The sequence below is a fragment of the Gadus chalcogrammus genome, chromosome 13, assembly GCF_026213295.1.
Source record: "Gadus chalcogrammus isolate NIFS_2021 chromosome 13, NIFS_Gcha_1.0, whole genome shotgun sequence".
NCBI classification, from domain to species: domain Eukaryota; kingdom Metazoa; phylum Chordata; class Actinopteri; order Gadiformes; family Gadidae; genus Gadus; species Gadus chalcogrammus.
In genome coordinates, this window is record NC_079424.1 from 14,765,237 (window position 1) to 14,776,741 (window position 11,505).

Consider the following 11,505-nt stretch of genomic DNA (forward strand, 5'->3'; position numbering starts at 1 on the left):
TTTATCACCGTAGCCATTAAAAATCTCAATGGTAAGAGCCACCTGGTACCCGAGCACAAATCATATATATATATATATATATATATATATATATATATATATATATATATATATATACCTTTTTATGTGTTATGTAAATTAATTCTAATAATGTGTCCTGTCTGAATGTATTGTGTTTTTAATGTACCCCTTTTTTGGTCGCAGACCGCCTAACATGCAAGCAAAGATTAAAACCGAACTTTTGCCTTCAAAAGGTAGACTATTCAGTATTTTCTGTTCTATTCATGTTACATTAGTTGACGAAGCCACAAATCCCACTGAGAGCGAGAGCTGCCTGGAGAGAGGGGGCGGGATAGTGCAAAGTGGAAAGTTCAGAGGTTATAATTGTGTTGTCTTTGTGTAAAGGAGTGGAGCTCGATCTCACATCACTCTTCCCTCTTCCCCGAATCCTTTCTAAACTCTCCCCCGGGTTCCTACCCTCCCGAACCTCTCCCCTTCTACCCTTACAACCCCACCCTCCCCCCGATCACGTCGAAACGCAGGCATCAGGTAAGGTGGTTAATTGTTATTTTTGTGATCAAAATTTGCTGAAAGAATTTTCGCGCCGCAGCTAACGCGTTTAGCCGCTTTGCTAACAGGCTTCACGTGAGGGAGCTAGGCCGCTAGAAGAGCATGCCTACAGCAAATGTACACTTCTCCAAACTTTATAATATAAAAATGAGGACACCATTTGATTTAAAATGTGACCTGCTTTACAGGTATAGAGGTTTGTCTTTATTTCCGATATACGGTTGGAGATTAAGTGGTTTCAGAATGACACCGTACATATTTGGGCTAACCAGTTAGCGTGCTAACCAGCGCACACATGCTCCATTCATTTCCTTCGCCCATCACTGGGTGCTAAACTGTAGCCGGTTAGCCTAGTTATGACCATCAACTATTACCTCCTCTATTCTTGACGTACTGATCACATTCGATGCTGTTTAGGCTTATCAAATTGTATACGATGTATACGATACACGTGATAACCTTAATCATACAATAAAATAAACTTCCGTTTCAAGCGAGATTTGGCTTTATCCCACTTAACGGAGCCTTTTTTTAAATTCGTCCCTTCCCCAAGATCCATCTCCGTGTCCAAAGAACCCCGATTCTATTATAAAAGGAGCAACAACGACCGGCAAGCTGGCTGACTTGGACTCCGGTGTGATTGAAGGAGGACTTAATGTCACTCTTACAATCCGGCTGCTCATGCATGGCAAGGTAAATAAATCAATGGTCTACCTGTCTATCCTCCGTAATGCCCTCAATACTTAAGCCTAATGGCTCTAGTGACCAGTCGTGGGCATTATCTTGGTGTTGAACGTTCACTCTGTAATTGAACCATTGTAAGGAAATTGTATGTAAAGATTATGTACATATTTGTATTTGCTTGCCAAGGTCCTAATGGAATAACCATAGTTTAATGTAATTGAGTTGCGCTCAAGAGATCAATATATTTATTTACCTGAGGCTCCAAGTATCTGCAAAGTTCCTTGGAGCCATAGGAGACGTGGTCGTTTCATGTTTTCTTTCTAGAAAAAATAATGTCAACATTCCCCCTCTTGTTCTCCGTAATTTAGGAAGTTGGAAGCATCATCGGCAAGGTAATGACGGCGTACATTTTTTTGTTTGCATTCACTGTTTATAACATTTCGGATTATATTTTCTGTATTTGAACGACAATGGCATTAACACACCGTGCTTTCTGTTTGTAGAAAGGTGAATCTGTGAAGAAGATGAGAGAAGAGGTGAGTTTCCCCTCACTCATCCCTTTTCAGCATGCTAGAAAGCTCATGATTATTGAACCCCCCGTAACAGTCAGGTGATTATTTGTTACACTGCTGAAACACCGACTGTCCTCCACTCGTGTGTCTGTAGAGTGGGGCTCGCATCAACATCTCTGAGGGCAATTGTCCGGAGAGGATCATCACTTTGGCCGGTCCAACCACCGCCATCTTCAAAGCATTCTCCATGATCATCGAAAAGCTGGAAGAGGTAAGCTCCTGAGATGACTTGAAGGGTCCTGCCTTCTTCAAATGCTTTAAATATCTGTTGGTGTCTTGACAGTTTTTTATAAAGATTGCATTTGGAGGGTCGCCCTACACAACCTTCATTGGTTATGCAGGTCACAGAACCTGAAGCATCACTGTCAATTCTGGAATTTCTCTTCAGGATATAAGCAGTTCCATGACCAACAGCACGGCAACCAGTAAGCCACCAGTGACTCTGCGTATTGTGGTGCCTGCTAGTCAGTGCGGCTCCCTCATTGGAAAAGGTGGCTGCAAGATCAAGGAAATTCGAGAGGTACGTGCCTCTTTCATTGGATGTCCATTATACATTAAAGGTACTCTAGGTAAGGTTTGATAGTTGTAAAGAATGAGCTGAAGAGATGAGATTGAAAATAGGCACTCCAAATAAAGGTCTCTCCACTGCTCCCTCCCTACTTTTCTCCACAATTGAGATGTGTTGCATTCAGGGAGTGATGCCTTGTTGGTCTGTAGTAAGCCTGCTGCGGTCACAAATTAACAAATTACAACCAATTATAGCTCTCAACTCTTATCTGCAACAACTTTTTTCTTTAAAAAGGTTATTGTGTGGAAAAAAACTCTCAGCAAAGTATAGTGAAATCATGGTTTGTGTTCTTATTAATATCGATGATCCATTTATGAAAGTATCAATCGCTGTGCTGCGTGCCTCTGTTCTATTTGGTTAGCTGCGTCCCAGTGGCAGAAGGGAACTTCCAGTTTTACGGGATGTTTGTTTATTCATTTAGTCAACAGGAGCTCAGGTACAAGTGGCAGGAGACATGCTTCCTAACTCTACGGAGCGGGCCATCACTATCGCCGGCACCACCCAGTCCATTATAGAGTGTGTCAAGCAGATCTGCGTCATTATGCTTGAGGTAAGTTGCGCTCCGCAACAAAAAATATTTTCCATTTGTAAGTCTAATGCAGATAATTGTAAAATGATCGTTAAAATTATAATTTACTACTTGGCTCGTTCTCAAGTATCTATATCAATAGTCGTCAAGGTTGTGTTTACACCCTGAGAAGTATACCCATGTGTTTACGTTTGTTTTGTTTTTTGTGTGTTGAGCAGTCTCCCCCTAAGGGAGTCACCATCCCGTACAGACCCAAGCCTTCAGGATCCCCTGTCATCTTCTCCGGTGGACAGGTACGCTACCTTTTCCACTAATGTTGGCCACCAAAAATATGGCACTTTGGGTCCTACAAGTAATGTTAAGAAGCAAAGGGAAGGAAAGGTAATTTAGCGGAACAGCTGTTGTTCTATTTCACAGACTTTCCTGATGGGCTTAAACTTTAACAATTTTGTCGACACTTTGGACAATGCACCTTTTCAGATGAACAGCAACCTTAACACCACTTAATAACTCTTGTATTGGTGTGTTCAAGGGGCTTGGAAAAAAGTGGACCTAACAAGTCGTAAGGCATGAACGTTTGTTCTCGTTTGTTTCAGGCGTATGCTGTACAAGGACAGCATGCGATTCCACAGCCAGATGTAAGTGTCATAGACTTCTGCATGACCTTAAACCCTTATTAATCGTAAAATAATCATCTCCAATTAATCGGCACTTCAAAAAGCACCTGCCCTGTCTGCGTGTGTGTGCATTGCAACCATTGACGCTGTAGTCAAACCAGAAATGGTAACTGGAATTCAAATGTCGTTCATCTTTGCAGGATTTTGGGGTAAATATGCTTAGAAGTAGGCCATTTGATAATTTCTCAACAAACCTATCTAATTAGGAATGCAATTGTAAACCTTTCAAAACTGGTGCAATATGCAGTGGCCAGTCAATACTGGTATGACTGCAGCCTTGTTTCCTTACGCGAATCCTTGCATGCGTCAATGGCTTTTAAAGTTGAAGTTTGGTTTTATTCTTGTTAGTCGAAGCTTTCCACTCATTCACATGTAACATTCCTCCCTCTTTTGTTCTTGTTCCTTATCTGTCATTTATTGCGTTCTATTTCTATTTTTCAAGCATTTTTCCACTTGGTTTTCCTGTTTCTCTAGATTCTCTAGATTTCTATTTCTACTTTTTGGCTAACTTGTTTAGAAGCTGGCTGCTGAACCCACCTCTTTTAAATCTCCCTCTTCTGCTAGATGCAAGCTACCGTAGTGCTCCATCCAGAGCCAGCGTCCCAACGTTCTATCCCAATTTGTCCCTGAATACTGATATATGATATTCTAGATCTCGGCATTGGTCTGAGCTGAATTCAGCATGTCACACTGCCTGGCAGTGATAACGCGTTATCTTGTAGTGTGCCTTGCTTAGGGATTCAAACTTGTGCCTCCCAATCAAGCTTTGTAGCCAGTCAGAGTCTGCCCCCATTCCAGTTGTGAATATGGAAATGGAACCTGATCCCGTAGTTTGGGCTGGTTAACAGCGACAGTCGGACTTCTCCACGACTGTAATCTGCTCAAATAGTTATGTAATGCCCGGTCACTTCACAGCCGGTTAGGATCCACATGCTGAGGTGTTCAGTGGGCCTTGTAGTTTTTGGACACTGCCTTGGGAGTTGTGACCCATTGCAAAGAGTTAAACAAACGGGAGCAAGCCACAAAGTCCTAGAATAACTATTGGATACCCTTGAGACGAGTGCAAACGCAAGACAAATTGACAGTCATGTATGCAGCGTTTTCTGATTCAGGCACTAAAGCGCCAGAATGTCCGTGGGATCTCATTTCCTGCGATTGTCTATTTTCTCGGCCCTCTTATACTGACTGGACTCTTGTTGTCTGATTTTTCCTTTCTTTGTTCTCCCCCCTCTCTGTGTCTCTCTGTGTCCCTGCTCTATCCTCTCACAGTCTTCCTCTGCTGCTATATCCCCACAGCTCACCAAGTTACACCAGCTGGCCATGCAGCAGAGCCCCTTCCCCATCGCCCCCAGCAACCAGGGATTCACCGGTAGGTTCTAGAAGATCTCAGTTGACTTTCACTTTTTTCACCCCCATTATTGTGGATGTGGTACACCTGTGAAGTGTGGGGGTTTCAAAGCCTCTCAAGCTTTGCTCTTCAAGCCGATATTCCCCAGCTATAAGTTCACATTTAAACTAAATCGAGGTCTTCTATATTTGAATACATAAATTCATTAACAGTATGAATACTTAATATTTTTGCAATGACACAATACTGCCCTTAAAAAACATTTTGAAGTGCATATGAATTTGGTTTTGGATTATATTCCTGAATAGTACATTTGTTGATGCTTTGAACATGCCATTGAAACTGAGACGATGTATGTTCTTGGAAATGTATTGTCCTTGGGTACTATTTGTGTTGTCGTATTCTCTTTCAGGCATGGATGCTTCTGCCCAAACAAGTTCCCACGAGATGACCATTCCAAATGATGTAAGGGCATTGGATGAGTGACTTATGAGTGCTTTTATTTAGAGCCTGGATGAGTCAATCACCTCGAGGGTATTCAAGAGTCACCTCGACCGTAAACTTGGCAGGCACTGTGTTTAGCATTACGCAAGTTTTATACGAGTAAAGGGGACTTGCGTTTCGGCTTTGGAGCTGCTTTTTAGCGTCTCGTTGATTAAGAGTTTTCTCTGGAGCCCTATCAGAAACCCCGATGGGATAGCATCGGCTTTAGCGCTGTACAAAGACCCCTCCGCGTGCATGTCGAACGCACACTCCGTTCTTGACTCTCTCGTCTCCTCCTCCCGCTCGCCACAGCTGATCGGATGCATCATTGGCCGCCAGGGCTCCAAGATCAATGAGATCCGGCAGATGTCGGGCGCTCAGATCAAGATTGCCAATCCGGTTGACGGCTCGTCCGACCGCCAGGTGACCATCACGGGCTCTCCCGCCAGCATCAGCCTGGCCGAGTACCTCATCAACGCCAGGTAAACACAGATCCCAGGTGCCCGCTGACACGGCTAGCCCGTGGCTCGCCTTTGGAGTTCAGGGGGTTAAGAATGGAGAGGGGGGCCGTCTGCACTTTTTTGCCCTTCCGGGGTCAATAGTTTTTATCAGGACCTTCAGATAACAGGCTGTTGCTGTGTAGAGAAATTGGGAAGGAAAGTGTTTCCATGCATCCAACATAAAGGCCAACCTGCTTACTTATAAGCATGCACTAATATCTAATATGCTTTGGATCATTTGAATTGCTCCCACAAATTTGGTATTTCCTACAGATGCCAAATTTGGTCACTTGGCACATTTCGCTATCGGTTACATAATTGTTTTGCCCGCCTTCTGAACCAACATCAAATTACCTCTGCATCCCTTTTTCTTCTTACGAAAGTAATTCCCCAATTCCCGCTTTATTTTTCTCCCCATTTTTACCTTTGGAGGATCCACTCACCATACAACCGTCCCTCCCCCCCCCACCCCCCCTCAGCCCCAACATGCACCAGCCTACCCTGTAACCCATCCCGACTGTGTGTCCCTCTCTTTTTCTGCTTGTCTCTTCTCTCTACAGTGTAGAGTCCTCTAAACCTCCTCCCTCCTCCTCCTCCTCCTCTTCCTCCTCCTCCTCCCTGAACCCCGAACCGACCAGCCTGTGTCCTTCCTCCTCCACCACCAATACCACCACCACCTCCTCCTCCTCCTCCTCTGCTGCTTCCTCCTCTTCCTCCTCTTCCTGTGTGGTGCCCCCCTCAGCCTCCATTCCTCCGTCCTCGTCGGCCCACGGGCCGCCGTCCCTCCCTCTTCCCTCCTCTTCCTCCTCCTCTTCCAACGACTCCCTGCCCCCTAGCTCTCCTGCGCGTGTGTCCAGCTTGCTCAGTCTCAAGCCCCTCCCCCTCCTGGCCCTCCACGTGGGGGGCGGGGCCACGAGTGGCGCCCCGCCCGAGCCTAAAATTGCCCCCGAGCTGGGCTCCAAGTCCAAGAGGCGAAGGCTGTCCCCGTACTAATGGTGGAAACTACATGCGTGCACTACGGCGGCTACTACTACTACTAATGCTACTTCTACTACTAAAAGTTACCTGCAAAGCTTTGATCGCTTTTGAATCCGACTGCCTTGTCGCACTCACATGAAAGCATCACGTGCACGCGCACACAATACATATACTAAAGCCACCAAAATATGGCAACAGCCATGTTCCTAGTTGTAAATAGTCTGCTGTGTCTTTGTGCCCTCTTAATTTTATTAAGATTGCTCAGTAAGGTCTTGAAGGGAGTTTGAACATCAGCATGAACGATGGGTTCCCCTAAATGTATGTTTCCACGGACCTTATTTGTTGTACGCTTTGCTCAGGAAGAACCGCCCTTAAGATGTCCCCTCCCTTTTGGTTTCTGACTGATTTAACAGCTGGTAGGATTTGGATGTCATGTTCCCCAGCACCTGTGTGCAACCACTATTCAAATACAGGTTGTTATTACCAAAATAATCCACCCTCAGGAATCGATTTTCATGTCCCCCCTTTCGAATAGTTTATAGGCAAAATCTCCAGAGGGTTTTACAAAGGAGTTTTGCAGCCCTTCTAGGAACCATTGTTTTGGTGAATTGGTTATAATGGTGAATATGCACACTTTAGTGCAACGTGATTTATGTAGTGTCCCACTCTAAATTTAGTTGAATCAAAATGATGTTTCTGGAGTGTAAGACATGATGATAATGTAAATAGTACCTAGAGTTGTTTTGCATGCCTAATTCTCACCCCCACTCCTGCTTTCTTGCTATATGTTTGTTGTGTACTTCTGTTCACTCTCTCTCTCTCTTTCTCTTTCTCTCTCTCTGGTGCTCTTTCTCGCTCCTTCCCTAGGCTCTCCTCCGAGGCCACAGGACTGGCAGCCAATTGAAGACACTGCATCTGCACTAGCTCCACGTGTATAGAAACGTATACACGCACACATACACCGATGGCTACCAGTCAATGCAAATATCCAACTTATAAACTTATGTATTACCCTGCCTCTCCCTTGGTTTGAAACACGTCATCTGCCATTCATTTGATCTGGTGTGTTTATTTATTTTTGTTTTTTTTAGTCGAAAGAAAATATTTGGTTTTTAAATTCGCATTTTGGAGTCCATTTTGGAGGTTTTAAGGATTTAGTTTATTTTTGTTTTCTTCCCCCTTATTTTCTTCTGTTCCCCTCCCTCCTTTCTGTCTTTGCCACCATAAGAGTAGAGTTGGGCAACTCTGAATAGGCATAAGAGTTAAGTGCTGTACAGCAAGAATTGTTCTTTTTGTTTTTTTTCCCTTATAAAAGGAAATGACCAAAAAATGGAAAAATAAAAAAGTATCAAAAATAAGAATAGTGGCTTTTAATATTTCTTTATCCCTTTATTTATTTTTATTTTTTACTTCAGTCTTTTACAATGGCCTAACCTTTTGAACTGTTTCTGAAATGTCTTAACACACACTTGGATTAAGAGACATTTTACAGTCCCCAAACCACCACCATGTCACATTTGTCACCCTAGAGGAGTATGTAGCTTGCACGGTCACAGACAAACATTGGGTTAGAAGTATTGATCGCAACACTTTGGGATTACAATCCTGCAGATTTTCATTCATGTCGTACTGTGCATGTCGCTTCTATCATTTATTTTTATTTTCCTCGTTCTGTCATTCCTGTTTGTCCCACCTTGTGTCGTCGGCCCAGTGGCCCCTGTATGTTCATTCGTTGCCGGGACGGGGTGGGGTTGGTGTGGGCCAGGGTTTGTCTACGCTGGACGAGAAAAGCAGAGTGGTCTTTGCCTCTTTTTGTAGAGACTGATATATAAATATATATATATACGACAAAAAAAAAAGTTGGAATATTTGTTTTAAAAATGGAGGAAATATTTTTTTTAACTACCAAAGTGGATTAATAACTCCTGAAGCAACGGTTGCTCTACGAATGCGAGGCTGCTCTGAAGTGGGTCACTGAGCTCTGGAAGTAGACGGGTGTTGCGGGGGCGGTTTGACGCTGGGTTCCTGCTCTTTGCTTTGCTCGAGTCAAGATTTTTATTTTCATTATTTGCAGGAAAGAAACACCTTCTGTGCACGTTTTTGAGACTGTAGACCTGGGTGCCCCAACAATGTTTAAAAAAAGAAGATGGCAGAAATAAAAAATGGAAATGCTGTGAGATTTTTTTTTGTTAGTTGCTGATGAAATAAATTCAAAACGTTCACACAGTCTGCGTTTTGAGTGAACTTTTATTTTAAACTGTTCTCTTAAATATATTTTTTGTACACAATTACAATACACAATGCAGTACTAAAAAAAATATTACAACTTGGTTCAAATCGGCATAAACGGAACATACAAGTACCTCTAACATACAGACACTAGAGGGCAGTATTTTTGCTTTTTGGCAATATTGTATTTTGTTCGAGAATTGGTTTTGGTTGAGGGACAGAACCAGAAGTTCAAGATGAAAGTACTACAGTATTGAAGCTGCCATTATCTAGCTTATTTAGGGATAGTGCCAAGTCATTCGGCTGCTCAGCTTTGAATTGGGGTTTGAACTGAAGTCGGATTGAGTAGTTGGCAAAAAGTCTGCGCATTGAAGGACACAGGGGACATCTGAGTTCATGTTTGGTCTGAATGAGCCCATGCAGATTGTCAATTGCAAACTATTTCCGAATAATATGCTGGTGTGAGTATGGGGAGGGGACTTCATCACATTTGAGTCTTCAATTTGAGTTGTATTTCACCAATAATATTTGTAAATTAAGATTGAGTCAAAGTCTATGTTCATTTAAAGGATTATAGGTCATTTTTAATATGAATTTACAAAAAACTAAAGGAAATTTGTGATTTTGTATAGAGCCTCATTGGGCACATCAACCTGTGTTAACATCGTTCAGGAGGATAAAACAATACAATTGAACATTCAAAGTCAGTGTTTTACATATTTGCAGAGTCTATAAAACAAACCTATGGTTGCCAATTTTTGTAAAAGATCGATTGGATCTTTCAAAACCATGATGGTTATATTGGATTTACAGGAAGCAAGATGCATATATAGTATTAACATTCTAGGAATCCCAATTCAAATGATCAGCTTTCAATCCCATAGCTGTCCATTTTAAGAGTTGTGTAGAAGTTGACGTTTAAGATAGTATTGGCTCCAGACCTCATTTGTTAGCTTTCACAAATCTTTTCATATGTAGTTGAAAAGTTCACTTTTAATGAACTGTAATTTGTTCGGTTTTGTTAGGTCGACGTTATTTTCACAAGAGTTAAAAAGATAAATTACAATAGGTGAAGTCATAAATACATGATATGCAACCCATATTCTTTGTCTACAAGCATGCTTTTGTCATATGTACATGTCGATGTACAAGGTGAGGTTGGGAAAGAGGTATTGCCTTTTTTTTTTTTATACAGTCGCACTGCAATACCACCACAAGTCAGTCTGATATCACTTTGCTTCGACCTTTTAAAGGAAATAGCACAGAGAATACATATTGCTCATCTGTAAAAAGCGTTTCCAGTCTAGTTGATCCAGTGGACGTCCACACACGAACAGAAGCTCTGCTCTAGAATCACACTCTTACCTTCATGTACATTAGCGCCTTCTAATTAAAAACATCAGCACCGTTAAATTATTCTTATATTTAAAAAAATTTGTTCATTTTACAATGTAAAATATTTACACTGATATTAAAACACAGACTGTAGAAAATGACAAAATAATCCCTGATATGCAAATATAAATAAAGTATAACGTCCAACAACAAATGTAAACATTGAAATATTTAGTGAGTATGGAATAAATAAATTGTAAACTAATGACAAATTAATAACTCAGTGCATAATGTTTTTGGTAAAAATTCTATATGACACTGTGTCTCTACAAAAACAGTAATAAATTAACTGAACTTCAAGCAGCAATGTGAGGGCCATAAACACACAGTTACCTGCCCAATCGGAATTGTAAACAACGATAAATATGTCCAAAAAATACAACATTGCGTGAAATTACATGACAATGTTTTCGGCGTTAACAAATTAGCCAAATGCTGAATATGGAAACCGGGTTGACTCGGGGAGGCCCTTACCGGAAAGGTGATTTCAGAGTTGCATTTCTGCCATGTTGAGAGAGAGGGAGACAGAGTTTGTGTGTGTGTGTGTGTGTGTGTGTGTGTGTGTGTGTGTGTGTGTGTGTGTGCGTATGCGTGTGCGAGAGGGGGCCTGCTGCTACCTACGACAAAATGTTATCTTCTCCCTGCGGGGGTCTACAGTGATGGATGCAGTCCTATTCAGTCATTTGTCCTTTTGCATTGGATTTTTGTTCTGCTTGTCCAGTACCACGACCCGTACATCTATACACCCGCCTCAGGAGTCCAGTTTGGTACCTTGTTGTTGGCTGTGGAGAGCCGCCCCTCTGTGACCTCAAGTAAACCCTGTGTGTTTTCCACGTGGTAGAGGGTCCTCGTCATCGGTTCTGTGGCCAGGTAGCCCGAGGTTCGGACGGGCTCCGCTGGGATGGGGTTGGTGGTGTTTTGACGGACGGTGGTGGTGGGTTGGGGGGGGGGGGGGGGGGGGGGGTAGGGGTC

General features: G+C 42.6%; 1 protein-coding gene across 1 annotated transcript; it reads left to right on the plus strand.

Moving 5' to 3' along the window:
• The first annotated feature begins 381 nt into the window (after positions 1–381).
• LOC130401949 (poly(rC)-binding protein 2-like) lies at positions 382–9,151 on the plus strand. Its single transcript, XM_056605996.1, has 13 exons — positions 382–549; positions 1,124–1,263; positions 1,623–1,646; positions 1,758–1,790; positions 1,921–2,037; positions 2,215–2,346; positions 2,816–2,944; positions 3,142–3,216; positions 3,520–3,561; positions 4,870–4,969; positions 5,361–5,413; positions 5,744–5,913; positions 7,777–9,151. Exons 2-13 carry the CDS (start codon positions 1,252–1,254, stop codon positions 7,811–7,813), a joined length of 924 nt encoding a protein of 307 aa, XP_056461971.1. The 5' UTR covers positions 382–549; positions 1,124–1,251; the 3' UTR covers positions 7,814–9,151.
• Positions 9,152–11,505: the final 2,354 nt, after the last annotated feature.